Consider the following 16545-nt stretch of genomic DNA (forward strand, 5'->3'; position numbering starts at 1 on the left):
ATTTTTAATAAATTAATTGACAGGGGTTGATTATAACTGCATAAAACTTTTACTACTTGTCAATAATCATTTGGAAATTCTAAGAGTACTATATAAGCTTGCATGAAATATGCAGGACTTTGATCATATAAATTGCATGATATTGTACAACACACTTTAGGATTCACATTTTTATCAGATCTCAATGTAACAAGACACCATTCAATCATATCATACTGTACACCTATTAATAAATATTAAAATAAAAGAAATTATTATATACAGCACACATCTGATGCTTTGCTTTTTGTATGGATCAGGTGAAAACTTATAGACTTTACCAGCATCTGCTGTTGACAAACATTTATTGACATTTTATTTTCTTCTGTTGGAACTTGGAACAAAGGTATTTGTATTCACCTTTATACAATGTGCAGTGTTCATTATATTGTTTATTGCCGAGGAATTACAGATAAATATCAATACTACACTTATTCTCTCATTCCCAGTGTGTGAACTTGCCAGGAGTTAGAAGGAATGTGCTTATGTAATACTTAGCATTGCATTTATTTGGAATTGTTTTCAGCAATATGGCAGCATAACATTATAGATAACCAGATTTGCATATAAATAAGTTGAATAACAACTTATAAAAAAATAAGCTGTAATAGCAGCTGGCATACTATTGCACTGCTTTAACCCTGTGTCTGACAAAGAAAACTGCAACACAAGGGTTAAATAAAAACATATTTTAAACATTATTGTTTTTATTTCCTTTAGGATGTTAACTAATTGGTGCTCCAGTTGTCACAAGTTTGTAATAGGCTCCTTTCTTTTCCATTAATTGTTCATGGTTTCCTTGTTCAATCACAAATCCTTGAGACATAACTGCAATGATATCTGAGTTCTGAATTGTTGACAGACGATGTGCGATCACGATGCAAGTACGGCCTTCTCTTGCTTTATCCAGCGCAGCTTGAACAGTCTGCAACAAACATAATGCAAAGTATATTTATGTTCAACTTAATTTAGTCCTGCTGAATATATTTTTGATTTATGACACATATCTATCTTCTTGTTTATATATATATATATATATATATATATATATATATATATATATATATATATATACACACACTTAACACAGATATACGTATATACACACACACACATATATATATATATATATATATATATATATACACACATATATAAACACACAAACATATATAAATAAATATATATATATATATATATATATATATATATACATACATAAATACATATGGGGTAGGTGCAGCAAAATCAAAACCACTGCTTGACAGTTGTTTCAAGCTCATTAGCTCTCATCAGCAGTAGATATGTCTGATTTGCTGCTAAGTGAAGCTCATTTCCAGGGCAAAAGGAATATGTATTTAAGGGTGTTCGTGTTTGCCCACACACCATTTTTAGTTATTCTTTCTGCTGTAGCCACAAAAACTAAAACTCACGTTCTTAGATCTGATTTTATTCATAGAACCACAATAAAAATGAGTGCAGAGTCTAGCAGGTGGCTCTTGGTCCTCCAGTTGGCCATCCCTATTTTAGGTGACTTACCATGATGAAGTACTATCATTGTGAGATATTACACAGCATTTTTATTTGAAATAATTGTGTAGCTAGTGTGCATTAAGATATTAACAGAGTAAAATCAGAACAAGCAATATACAGTTTGTTTGCCCTTTACAGCTCACAAATGCCATCTCTTATTATCCATTATTAAAGTACTAGTGGGAAAGCCTGCCCAGAGGGCAGTCTATTGTGCTGACGGAACCACCGAGCCACTCGGAATCCACCTGGATGCAGCTTACGTTGCATCCATGTGTATTCCGAAAATGGCAGGGTGGTGAAAGAATCCATTCAGGTGGATTATTTTACCACCCCTTATGCTCTCTCTCCCCCCTCTCTTTTGTTCTCTCTCCCCCTTCTCTTTTGATCTCTTCCCCCTCTCATTTGCTCTCTCTCCCCCTCTCTTTTGCTCTCTCTCTCCCCCCTCTCTTTTGCTCTCTCTCTCCCCTGTCTTTTGCTCTCTCTCTTCCCTCTCTTTTGCTCTCTCTCTCCCCTCTCTTTTGCTTTCTCTCTTCCCTCTCTTTTGCTCTCTCTCCCCCTCTCATTTGCTCTCTCTCCCCCTTCTCTTTTGCTCTCTCTCCCCCTTCTCTTTTGATCTCTCCCCCCTCTCTTTTGCTCTCTCTCCCCCTCTCTTTTGCTCTACCCCCTTTCTTTTGCTCTCTCTCCCCTCTCTTTTGTTCTCTCTTCCCTCTCATTTGCTCTCTCTCCCCTCTCAGTCTATGTATTGATAAATGAAAAAAAATTGAACTACAGAAGAAAATAAACAAATTATCAAAAATTAAACCTAATCCCTATGAAAATAAAAACGACCCCAAAATAAAAACACCCCCTAATCTAATGCTAATCTACCAATAGCCTTTAAAGGGGCTCTTTTGCAGTAACCAAAAATTCTAAGTCCCCCCTAACAGTAAAACCCACCACCCCCAAAATAAATAAACCTAACACTTAAAAACCTAAACTATCCATTGCCCTGAAAAGGGCATTTGTATGGGCATTTCCCTTAAAAGGGCATTCAGCTCTTTTGCTGCCCATCCCTAATCTAAAAAAAAAAAAATAATAATTAAAAAAAAAAAAGTCTAATTCCTAAAAATAAAAAAATTAAACCTAAGTTTAAATTAACCTAAATTACAGAAAATAAAAAAATCTAATATTACAGAAAATAAAAAACAAATTACCAAAGATAACAAATTAAACCTAATCCCTATGAAAATAAAAAAGCCCCCCAAAATAAAAACACCCTCTACTCTGCGAATAAACTACCAGTAGCCTATAAAATGGCTTTTTGCAGGCATTGCCCCAAGATAATCAGCTCTTTTACATTAAAAATACACAAATTCCCCCATAACAGTAACCCCCCCCACCCACCAAACCCCCCAAAATAAAAAAACCTTATACTAAAAAACCTAAACTACCCATTGCCCTGAAAAGGGCATTTGTCTGGGCATTGCCCTTAAAAGGGCATTTAGATCTTTTACTGCCCACCCCTAATCTAAATAAAACACCCCCCCCCCCAAAAAAAACCCTCTTCTTCCAGGAACATCCTGTGCATAGCGGAACTGAAGACCACAGAGATGAAGACCGGCGACCCTGGAACTGAAGACTGGTGACCGCGGAGCCATAGAGCGTGGAGGATCCTCTTCGTACGATCTCCGCCATACACTGAATAGTGAATTCAAGGTATGCAATTAAAGATGGCGTCCCTTGAATTCCTATTGGCTGATTTGATTCTTCCAATTCAAATCAGCCAATAGGATGAGAGCTACTCAAATCCTATTGGCTGTTCAAATTAGCCAATAGGATAAGAGCTACTGAAATTCTATTGGCTATTCAAAACTGAAGACTGTTGACCGCGGAGCCATGGAGCGTGGAGGATCCTCTTCGTATGATCTCTGCCGTACACTGAATAGTTAATTCAAGGTACGCAATTAAAGATGGCGTCCCTTGAATTCCTATTGGCTGATTTGATTCTTCCAATTCAAATCAGCCAATAGGATGAGAGCTACTCAAATCCTATTGGCTGTTCAAATCAGCTAATAGGATGAGAGCTACTGAAATTCTATTGGCTATTCAAATCAGCCAATATAATTTCAGTAGCTCTCATCCTATTGGCTGATTTGAACAGCCAATAGGATTTGAGTAGCTCTCATCCTATTGGCTTATTTGAATTGGAAGAATCAAATCACCCAATAGGAATTCAAGGGACACCATCTTTATTCATGTACCTTGAATTCACTATTCAGTGTACTGCGGGGATCTACAAAGAGGATCCTCCATGCTCCATGGCTCCACGATCGACGGTCTTCAGTTCCAGGGTCGCTGGTCTTCAGCTCCGCAGCCTTCAGTCTTCAGCTCAGCTCCACGCAGGATGTTCCTGGAAGAAGAAGAGGTTGCGCTTGGAAGAAGATTTCCCCGCCTGAAACCTGACGTTCTCCGCCGAACTTCAGGAACCGTGAGTACCAACCTGGGGGTTAGACTTAGGTTTTTTTAAGGGTTTTTTGGGGGGTTGTTTTATTTAGGGATGGGCAGTAAAATAGCTAAATGCCCTTTTAAGGGCAATGCCAAACAAATACTATTTTCAGAGCAATGGGTAGTTTAGGTTTTTTAGTGTAAGGTTTTTTATTTTGTGGGGTTTGGTGGGTGAGGGGGGTTTACTGTTAGGGGGGACTTGGTGTATTTTTAATGTAAAAGAGCTGATTATCTTGGAGCAATGCTCTGCAAAAAGCCTTTTTAAGGGCTACTGGTAGTTTATTATTAGAGTAGGGGCTGTTTTTATTTTGGGGGGGCTTTTTAATTTTCATAGGGATTAGGTTTAATTTTGTTAAATTTGGTAATTTGGTTTTTTATTTTTTATTGTTAGCCTTTTTTATTTTTTGTAAACTTATTTTTTTTTTTGCAACTTTAGATTGTATTAGTTTTAGTAATTTGGATTTATTTAATGGGGTGTTAGGTTAGGGGTTGTTAGGTTAGGGGGTGTTAGGTTAGGGTACTTAGTTATTTAAATAGTTATTTGCGTCATGGGTTTTGGCGGTTTAAAGGGTTAATAAGTTAATTAGGTTTATTGCGATGTGGGAGTTTTGCGGTTTAGGGGTTAATAGGTAAATTAGGTATATAGCAATGTGGGGGTTTTGCTGTTTAGGAGTTAATACTTTGTGTAGGATTTTTTTTTGTTATATTTCATGCGGGCAGTGTTTTTTTTTTTTTTTATACTTGATGCGGGCAGTGTTTTTTTTTTTTTATACTTGATGCGGGCAGTGTTTTTTTTTTTATACTTGATGCGGGCAGTGTTTTTTTTTTTTAAATACTTGATGCGGGTGGTTAGTTTTTTATTTTAATACTTGATGCAGACGATTAGTTGTTGCTTTTGTAATGCTCCGATTGCCTTTGCTGCATCCCAGTGGATTTTGAAAAAGGCAGGTTGTTGGATACTTCACCACCCTGCCATTTTCAGAATTCCCCTTGATGCAGCTCCGCTGCATCCAGGTGAATTCTTTTGTCCTTGCGCTGCCAACATTCCATTGAGGATGCGTGCGCAATTACAAACGCAATTATAGTATAGATAGTGTCAATGTTCATTTAATAAGTTAAGATTATTATTTTCACTTTTTTAAATCTTAAAATATCATCTTTATCAAGGAATGCAAGGTGTACACTAGTATATATTAACAAGCCATATTGGTACCAGTGTGTATTTGCAAGTAGAATTCTAAGGGGTAGATTTATTATGCTGCGGATGCAGCTGTTTCTGTGCAAGCCTTTAGGCTTGCAGGAAACAAAAGTTAAGAAGCAGTGGTCGTAAGACCTCTGCTCCTTAACTCATCTGCCACCTCTGTGGTGGTGGACAGCAATCATCCTGATTGGATACAATTGAGATGATGGACACCCCCTACTAACGACCGATTGGCTGCGAATGTGCAGGGGGCAGCATTGCACAAGCATTTCACTAGAAATGCTTGTGCAATGATAAATGCCAACAGCGTATGCTGTCAGCATTATGCAATGTTGTGCAGTTATGTTCACTACATCGAATCATGTCCGTCCGACATTTTATAAATCTACCCCGTATGTTAATGATCTAGTCCATTGACAGCCAATGGCAGCTGGTATAAATTGCATTTCTCTTTAAAATTAAAGGGAAATCAAAGATATTTGGCATTTATGCAAACTGTGTGCTTTTCCCACACTACCTATTGAGGCTAGAGAGCAAAGCTTGTTTGCACTATTTGCAGCATTTTTGAGTAATCTTAGGTGACCAAATTTGTCTTTTGGCCTCTCTAGGGATCGTGGACATAGCACAATTTTGAAACAAAAGCAAGTAGTATTTAATGTTCCTTTAGAAATATGATGTCTTTGGATTAAGTATTCGTAGTCTGCTGTTACTAACCTTTTCACTCTCTGTATCCAACGCAGATGTTGCCTCATCAAGCAGCAGGATTTTAGGGTCTCTAATTATAGCTCTAGCAATTGCAATGCGCTGCTTCTGGCCTCGAGACAGCTGAGATCCATGTGCTCCAACATTGGTGTCATATTTCTATATTAATGGATAAAAATGCTTTATTTAATAAAATCCTTACATTTAGCACTAACAGCCACATCTAAACACATATACCGTACACTTGACTTGCTAGGTTAATTTTACTAGAACCCAGCATTTTCCCTCCAAGACATTTTCAAACCTTTTTTGTAAACTGGCACCTTGGCATATGATACATTGTTTTAATATGGCAGAAATGTATTTTTAAATCAGGAAGATATGTACTCACATTTGGCAGTTCCATCACAAAATCATGCAGCTGGGCTTTCTTTGCTGCTGCAATAATTTGGTCCATTGAGATATTTCTGGTATTATCACCATATTTAATGTTATCCGCAATACTGCAGTCAAACAATACTGGCTCTTGAGACACAATTCCAATTTTTGATCGGAGAAAGGAGACACTAATATTCTTGGTGTTATGTCCATCCACTAGCTGTTCAAAAAAATAATAATACAGTATTAAATATATGCCCCATTCAATGGTGATTACATGGAAAACTCAGATGATTTAGAACATCAATATTTGAAAATATATTCTTCAAATAAGCTTGTTTGCTTTTATAATTTTTATTTTTATTTATTTATTATAAACTGGTGTGTATCTGACCGTAGAACAATAAGCTGTACAATAAATTAGCTTCTGACATTTTAGATTGTATTGAGATCTCCCTCAGAGAGAAATGTATCAATTATGAGCTCATATTTATAGTAATTAGGCTGTACATTCGGGTGTATGTTCTTAGGATATGGGTTGATGCATTTCTGCTTAATAAAAATGCATACAAACTTATTTCATTAAGCCTACACCACAATGTATTTGTGTATTTTGTCTAGGCATTCAGAGGCTGCATAAAGTGAGCATGCATGCATTTGATTTGTTTTTGTACTAAGGAAATATAAATCATGCAAAACAACATTTTGCTTTGAGAATAGATATTATGTACTGAAGTTAATTGAAGCATTACTTGCTTGTCTATTTAATTAACAGGGAGAAAGTGGCAATTTTAGCATAATGAAAAATAATGATTAAAAATAGACATTATACAACTCTAAAGAAAAATGACTATGACCTAGATTTGGAGTTTGGCGGTAGCCGTGAAAACCAGCGTTAGAGGCTCCTAACGCTGGTTTTAGGCTACCGCTGGTATTTAGAGTCACTCAAAATAGGGTCTAACGCTCACTTTTCAGCCGCGACTTTTCCATACCGCAGATCCCCTTGCGTCAATTGCGTATCCTATCTTTTCAATGGGATCTTTCTAACTCCGGTATTTAGAGTCGTGGCTGAAGTGAGCGTTAGACATCTAACGACAAAACTCCAGCCGCAGGAAAAAAGTCAGTAGTTAAGAGCTTTCTGGGCTAACGCCGGTTCATAAAGCTCTTAACTACTGTACTCTAAAGTACACTAACACCCATAAACTACCTATGTACCCCTAAACCGAGGTCCCCCCACATCGCCGCCACTCGATTACATTTTTTTAACCCCTAATCTGCCGACCGCCACCTACGTTATCCTTATGTACCCCTAATCTGCTGCCCCTAACACCGCCGGCCCCTGTATTATATTTATTAACCCCTAATCTGCCCCCCACAACGTCGCCGCCAGCTACCTACACTTATTAACCCCTAATCTGCCGAGCGGACCTGAGCGCTACTATAATAAAGTTATTAACCCCTAATCCGCCTCACTAACCCTATAATAAATAGTATTAACCCCTAATCTGCCCTCCCTAACATCGCCGACACCTAACTTCAATTATTAACCCCTAATCTGCCGACCGGAGCTCACCGCTATTCTAATAAATGTATTAACCCCTAAAGCTAAGTCTAACCCTAACACTAACACCCCCCTAAGTTAAATATAATTTAAATCTAACGAAATAAATTAACTCTTATTAAATAAATTATTCCTATTTAAAGGTAAATACTTACCTGTAAAATAAATCCTAATATAGCTACAATATAAATTATATTTATATTATAGCTATTTTAGGATTTATATTTATTTTACAGGTAACTTTGTATTTATTTTAACCAGGTACAATAGCTATTAAATAGTTAAGAACTATTTAATAGCTAAAATAGTTAAAATAATTACAAATTTACCTGTAAAAGAAATCCTAAACTAAGTTACAATTAAAACTAACACTATACTATCAATAAATTAATTAAATAAACTACCTACAATTACCTACAATTAACCTAACACTACACTATCAATAAATTAATTAAATACAATTGCTACAAATAAATCCAATTAAATAAACTTGCTAAAGTACAAAAAATAAAAAAGAACTAAGTTACAAAAAATAAAAAAATATCTACAAACATAAGAAAAATATTACAACAATTTTAAACTAATTACACCTACTCTAAGCCCCCTAATAAAACAACAAAGCCCCCCAAAATAAAAAATGCCCTACCCTATTCTAAATTACTAAAGTTAAAAGCTCTTTTACCTTACCAGCCCTGAACAGGGCCCTTTGCGGGGCATGCCCCAAGAAGTTCAGCCCTTTTGCCTGTAAAAAAAAAAACATACAATACCCCCCCTCAACATTACAACCCACCACCCACATACCCCTAATCTAACCCAAACCCCCCTTAAATAAACCTAACACTAAGCCCCTGAAGATCATCCTACCTTGTCTTCACTTCACCAGGTATCACCGATCCGTCCTGGCTCCAAAATCTTCATCCAACCCAAGCGGGGGTTGGCGATCCATCATCGGTGCCTGAAGAGGTCCAGAAGAGGCTCCAAAGTCTTCATCCTATCCGGGAAGAAGAGGCGATCCAGACCGGCAACCATCTTGATCCAAGCGGCATCTTCTATCTTCATCCGATGACGACCGGCTCCATCCTGAAGACCTCCACCGCGGACCCATCTTCTTCCGGCGACGTCCAACTGCAGAATGACGGTTCCTTTAAGGGACGTCATCCAAGATGGCGTCCCTCGAATTCAGATTGGCTGATAGGATTCTATCAGCCAATCGGAATTAAGGTAGGAATATTCTGATTGGCTGATGGAATCAGCCAATCAGAATCAAGTTCAATCCGATTGGCTGATCCAATCAGCCAATCAGATTGAGCTCGCATTCTATTGGCTGTTCCGATCAGCCAATAGAATGCGAGCTCAATCTGATTGGCTGATTGGATCAGCCAATCGGATTGAACTTGATTCTGATTGGCTGATTCCATCAGCCAATCAGAATATTCCTACCTTAATTCCGATTGGCTGATAGAATCCTATCAGCCAATCGGAATTCGAGGGACGCCATCTTGGATGACGTCCCTTAAAGGAAACGTCATTCTGCAGTTGGACGTTGCCGGAAGAAGATGGGTCCGCGGTGGAGGTCTTCAGGATGGAGCCGGTCGTCATCGGATGAAGATAGAAGATGCCGCTTGGATCAAGATGGTTGCCGGTCCGGATCGCCTCTTCTTCCCGGATAGGATGAAGACTTTGGAGCCTCTTCTGGACCTCTTCAGGCACCGGATGATGGATCGCCAACCCCCGCTTGGGTTGGATGAAGATTTTGGAGCCAGGACGGATCGGTGATACCTGGTGAGGTGAAGACAAGGTAGGATGATCTTCAGGGGCTTAGTGTTAGGTTTATTTAAGGGGGGTTTGGGTTAGATTAGGGGTATGTGGGTGGTGGGTTGTAATGTTGGGGGGCTTGGGTATTGTATGTTTTTTTTTACAGGCAAAAGAGCTGTATTTCTTGGGGCATGCCCCGCAAAGGGCCCTGTTCAGGGCTGGTAAGGTAAAAGAGCTTTGAACTTTAGTAATTTAGAATAGGGTAGGGCATTTTTTTATTTTGGGGGGCTTTGTTATTTTATTAGGGGGCTTAGAGTAGGTGTAATTAGTTTAAAATTGTTGTAATATTTTTCTTATGTTTGTAAATATTTTTTATTTTTTGTAACTTAGTTCTTTTTTATTTTTTGTACTTTAGCTAGTTTATTTAATTGTATTTATTTGTAGCAATTGTATTTAATTAATTTATTGATAGTGTAGTGTTAGGTTAATTGTAGGTAATTGTAGGTAGTTTATTTAATTAATTTATTGATAGTCTAGTGTTAGGTTTATTTGTAACTTAGGTTAGGATTTCTTTTACAGGTAAATTTGTAATTATTTTAACTATTTTAGCTATTAAATAGTTCTTAACTATTTAATAGCTATTGTACCTGGTTAAAATAAATACAAAGTTACCTGTAAAATAAATATAAATCCTAAAATAGCTATAATACAATTATAATTTATATTGTAGCTATATTAGGATTTATTTTACAGGTAAGTATTTAGCTTTAAATAGGAATAATTTATTTAATAAGAGTTAATTAATTTCGTTAGATTTAAATTATATTTAACTTAGGGGGGTATTAGTATTAGGGTTAGACTTAGCTTTAGGGGTTAATACATTTATTAGAATAGCGGCGAGATTCGGTCGGCAGATTAGGGGTTAATAATTGAAGTTAGGTGTCGGCGATGTTAGGGAGGGCAGATTAGGGGTTAATACTATTTATGATAGGGTTAGTGAGGCGGATTAGGGGTTAATAACTTTATTATAATAGCGGTGCGGTCCGGTCGGCAGATTAGGGGTTAATAAGTGTAGGCAGGTGGAGGCGACGTTGTGGGGGGCAGATTAGGGGTTAATAAATATAATATAGGGGTCGGCGATGTTAGGGCAGCAGATTAGGGGTACATAGGGATAATGTAAGTAGCGGCGGTTTACGGAGCGGCAGATTAGGGGTTAATAATAATATGCAGGGGTCAGCGATAGCGGGGGCGGCAGATTAGGGGTTAATAAGTGTAAGGTTAGGGGTGTTTAGACTCGGGGTACATGTTAGAGTGTTAAGTGCAGACGTCGGAAGGGTTACCGCATAGCAAACAATGGGGCTGCGTTAGGAGCTGAACGCGGCTTTTTTGCAGGTGTTAGGTTTTTTTTCAGCTCAAACAGCCCCATTGTTTCCTATGGGAGAATCGTGCATGAGCACGTTTTTGAGGCTGGCCGCGTCCGTAAGCAACTCTGGTATCGAGAGTTGAAGCTGCGTTAAAAATGCTCTACGCTCCTTTTTTGGAGCCTAACGCAGCCTTTATGTGGACTCTCAATACCAGAGTTATTTTTATGGTGCGGCCAGTAAAACGCGGGCGTTAGTTTTTCGGGTCGTTACCGACAAAACTCCAAATCTAGCCGTATGTATCTACAGTAGGTTATATCTATATTTCTACTTTTTATTCTTTTTTTTTCCTTATGTCTGTTCACGTCACCAAGTTTGTAAATCTTTTTTTTAATTTGATAAAGGTGATATTTTAGCTTCTATTTGTCAAATTTAAAGGTACCTGAAAAATTGAGGCATGGCTATAAATGAACTTAAAATATAATAGTATAATAAGGTACACATTATTTCTTAATACTTAAAGGTTCATTAGACCCCAAAAAATTGTTCACGATCCAGATAGAGCATACAATTTTAATCAACTTTCCATCTCCCTTCTATTATCAAATTTGTTAAAAGAGCAGAAATGCACGAATGAGATCTAGCTGAACACACTGAGTGAGCCAATGAAAAGAAGCTTTACTTATGATATTCATTATTCGTCAGTTTGTAGGACAGTAAATACTAATTTAAATGTATTTAAAATTGAATTTAAATGATATTTCAGTGTTTTAAATGTTGATAATTTGGACATAAAAATGCAATAAAAATAAATAAATAATTAAGTTTGCATTTGAGTCTTTCAAATGTGATTCTAAATGGGAGCAGGACAAAAATTCAGAATTTATTTAATTAATTAATTAATTAATTAATTAATTGAGTTTCTTTAATTAAACTCAGTTACGTTAAACCACCGATTATAATCTTTGCTACAGTTGGACAATCCCGGGATGGTGACAATGTGGATTTCTGTTTTAAAATTGTATATTTCTATTTTACAAAATTGTTTATAAATAGGATAATTGTCCTGATAAATATTTTTTTGTCTACATGTTTAAAGATCAAATATGTTTTGTTTATATCTATTATTTTTATTGTGTTGCCCCGATAATTTATGGATGTATCTGTTAATGACTGCACCTTTGAGAAACTTTTTTTCTGCTTTAAAATATTGTTTACAAGTGAGCTAATTTTCTCTGTGATTTTTTTTTTTCTACTGGCTTTAATAGGTATATGGATTATGGGGCCCATGTGTTAAAAGGTGTGCTGACAGCTTCTCAACTTGAGAAGCTGTACGCACACGCCTTCGCTGCACACTGTTCGTCCGCTGGCCCATATGCATCATCACATACTCTGCTGAGTGTGTAATGCCTGCCACTTTACTTACACGAAAGAAGGGGACTGTCAATCACTGAGAGCGAGTGAGCTCTGGGTGATTTCTCTTCGCCACCTGGGCGAAGAATGTAAGAAGCAGCATGTGTGAACCTGCCCCGCAAGGACTCCAGAGCAGCTTATGCTGCTTTGTACATGTATCCCTATGTTTTTACATGTAAAGTTCAACAGCTTTTATATCTGTTCATTTCTAGTTTGTTGTAATAACACATTACTATTTGAATAATAAAAAATATTGTGTTGCCAAGAATGACCTAATTGGAAGTCCACTTATGGCAGAAACTATACACAGAGCGTTGCTAGAAGTAGTCTGTTATGCGCGTGTGGGTTAGCACGCATATTACAAGTTGAAAGTAAAATGTTTGTACGTGAGTGAAACCCGATGTGCGCTAACTTCAGGACCTCCGATTACGTGACTGCGCAAACTTTTTCTCTCCACAGACTTAAATGGAGAACACTGAAGAAAAGAACCTAATACTTATCGCTTACGTGCTAACCGTACAGGAGTTATTAATATTTCAAATTCCAAAGATTTTCACATACAGGAAAATGATACTTTTAATTTAAATACATATATATATATATATTCCTTTAGATATATATGTAGAAATTTATATTTGACATTAACATTATCAGATATATATATATATATATATATATATATATATATATATATATATATATTTAATAATACAAATTAAATGTTTTTCTTTGTGAAGAACTTTGGAATGTAAAATATGTGTAACGTGCTACTGGTTTTGAGCTTTAGGTCTAACGTGGTATAGCGTTAGAGCACATGAATAATTAGTTATCTTAAGGTGCACCTTACGATAATTCATGTTGGGTTAGAGCACATGAAGAATTATTGTAATTCCGTCCTTTTATTTTATCCATAACCCTTTAAATGAGGTCTTCAGTGGAGCTATGCCGACACTCATTAAGATAGATTGCTCACAAGTGAACTTATTAACTTGATTGTGCAAATTAAGGCACCCATGATATTTCTAATATCGCTCACACACAAACTTTAGTGCACCACTTGCAATCAAGCATAGAAGGGGCTAAATTAAATTTATGCTTGTCTGTTTAGTGTGACTGAAGTCCTTGCATAAAGGGTTAGAGCTAAATAAAAGGTTGCACCAATCACAACATAAATACATTAAAATAAAGTAATACAATCATAAATACACTATCTAGTAAAAATTATTCATATAAGTATAATAAAAAGTTATAAGGGTTAAAAGGCATATGGTATATGACAAAGTATTTGAATTGAAAGGGCTATATTGTATATATAAATGCATATGCATGTCTAAATATGTGTATGAATGTGTATATACATATTTATACATGTGTATTTATGTATATGTTTATAAATACATAAAAACACATATGAACACGTTTACGCATATATACATATTTATATATACTTTGGAGCCCTTTCCACTCAAATACCTGAAAACAAGAAAAATATTTTTTAATAAATTTAAATACTTTATAATGTGTTTTACTATGTATGTAGTGTAAACATTTTATATTCCAACGTCCTTAACAAAGGGGAAAATGTTCTATGTATATTTAATTATATATTCCTATATATAGTTGCATATACCTATACATATTTATATATATATATATATATATATATATATATATATATATATATATATATATATATATATATATATACAGGGAGTGCAGAATTATTAGGCAAATGAGTATTTTGACCACATCATCCTCTTTATGCATGTTGTCTGACTCCAAGCTGTATAGGCTCAAAAGCCTACTACCAATTAAGCATATTAGGTGATGTGCATCTCTGTAATGAGAAGGGGTGTGGTCTAATGACATCAACACCCTATATCAGGTGTGCATAATTATTAGGCAACTTCCTTTGCTTTGGCAAAATGGGTCAAAAGAAGGACTTGACAGGCTCAGAAAAGTCAAAAATAGTGAGATATCTTGCAGAGGGATGCAGCACTCTTAAAATTGCAAAGCTTCTGAAGCGTGATCATCGAACAATCAAGCGTTTCATTCAAAATAGTCAACAGGGTCGCAAGAAGCGTGTGGAAAAACCAAGGCACAAAATAACTGCCCATGAACTGAGAAAAGTCAAGCGTGCAGCTGCCAAGATGCCACTTGCCACCAGTTTGGCCATATTTCAGAGCTGCAACATCACTGGAGTGCCCAAAAGCACAAGGTGTGCAATACTCAGAGACATGGCCAAGGTAAGAAAGTCTGAAAGACTACCACCACTGAACAAGACACACAAGCTGAAACGTCAAGACTGGGCCAAGAAATATCTCAAGACTGATTTTTCTAAGGTTTTATGGACTGATGAAATGAGAGTGAGTCTTGATGGGCCAGATGGATGGGCCCGTGGCTGGATTGGTAAAGGGCAGAGAGCTCCAGTCCGACTCAGACGCCAGCAAGGTGGAGGTGGAGTACTGGTTTGGGCTGGTATCATCAAAGATGAGCTTGTGGGGCCTTTTCGGGTTGAGGATGGAGTCAAGCTCAACTCCCAGTCCTACTGCCAGTTTCTGGAAGACACCTTCTTCAAGCAGTGGTACAGGAAGAAGTCTGCATCCTTCAAGAAAAACATGATTTTCATGCAGGACAATGCTCCATCACACGCATCCAAGTACTCCACAGCGTGGCTGGCAAGAAAGGGTATAAAAGAAGAAAATCTAATGACATGGCCTCCTTGTTCACCTGATCTGAACCCCATTGAGAACCTGTGGTCCATCATAAAATGTGAGATTTACAAGGAGGGAAAACAGTACACCTCTCTGAACAGTGTCTGGGAGGCTGTGGTTGCTGCTGCACGCAATGTTGATGGTGAACAGATCAAAACACTGACAGAATCCATGGATGGCAGGCTTTTGAGTGTCCTTGCAAAGAAAGGTGGCTATATTGGTCACTGATTTGTTTTTGTTTTGTTTTTGAATGTCAGAAATGTATATTTGTGAATGTTGAGATGTTATATTGGTTTCACTGGTAAAAATAAATAATTGAAATGGGTATATATTTGTTTTTTGTTAAGTTGCCTAATAATTATGCACAGTAATAGTCACCTGCACACACAGATATCCCCCTAAAATAGCTATAACTAAAAAAAAACTAAAAACTACTTCCAAAACTATTCAGCGTTGATATTAATGAGTTTTTTGGGTTCATTGAGAACATGGTTGTTGTTCAATAATAAAATTAATCCTCAAAAATACAACTTGCCTAATAATTCTGCACTCCCTGTATATATATATATATATATATATATATAGTGCAGTTGAAGAAGGAGTCACTCACAGGGTCTTGTATCCAAAATAACAATGTATTTATTGACGTTTCGGGGTCACCCCCATTTTCAAAATAAGCATACAAATTTACAGAGACTTACCCTCCTATATACCCCTGCCGGCAATCACGACCGCAAACCGGAAGTTGCACAGAGTCACGCGACGTAAACGTCACATGTGCTACCATGGCAACCGGACGCTAAGTCGCGAGTGCCTAGTGTGAAGTTAAAAACAACAACAGCTGTAACATATTCTGTAGTAGTGCCTGGTGTAACCTATTAACATTCAAGAATCTACATGTCATAAGACATCTCGCTAATACATAGGATCAATCAGCAATCAATGAGACAGCACCTCGCTGTGAACAATATAAACAGTACACAACATGGTCATAGTAACAAATCAAACGAGTAGAAATGAAACTGCTTAACGCAGCAATCATAAATGACAGAGTATATGGAAACAAGCATGCAATATAAACAAAACAGTATAAATAGCATATTAGTGCGGAATCAGCCCGTTATTACACCGTACTATGTTATAATGTTATGGCAAGCCTGTGATATAGACTTATATTAGACATAAATCAGAAATAATTTAATGCCGTGTGATATTAGATGGGGATTACCTAATTAAATTGATTGATTAGTACAGGTGCTGCTACTTGGATATGGAAATACTAGGATTAAGTACCCAAATCAGCAGTGGCTACTAACGATAGAATCAAGGGTATTAATAGAAAATAGAGGCCTCTAATTGTAACGTATGTATGTAGTGAATAAAGCTAATGTCACAATGTCTACC

At 36.8% G+C, this 16545-nt stretch overlaps 1 protein-coding gene across 1 annotated transcript in view; it reads right to left on the reverse strand.

Moving 5' to 3' along the window:
• Positions 1 to 327: 327 nt before the first annotated feature.
• LOC128645411 (bile salt export pump) overlaps positions 328 to 16545 on the reverse strand; it is a 124103-nt gene continuing 107885 nt past the window's right edge. Inside the window, exons 27-29 of the mRNA XM_053698400.1 lie at positions 6351 to 6557; positions 5972 to 6118; positions 328 to 964 (exon numbers count right to left, since the gene is read on the reverse strand). Of these exons, the coding sequence (XP_053554375.1) occupies positions 764 to 964; positions 5972 to 6118; positions 6351 to 6557 (555 nt within the window). The 3' untranslated portion in view covers positions 328 to 763. The remainder of the gene's footprint in view (positions 965 to 5971; positions 6119 to 6350; positions 6558 to 16545) is intronic.

The sequence above is a fragment of the Bombina bombina genome, chromosome 1 (genome assembly GCF_027579735.1).
Source record: "Bombina bombina isolate aBomBom1 chromosome 1, aBomBom1.pri, whole genome shotgun sequence".
In the NCBI taxonomy this organism is placed as follows: Eukaryota; Metazoa; Chordata; class Amphibia; order Anura; family Bombinatoridae; genus Bombina; species Bombina bombina.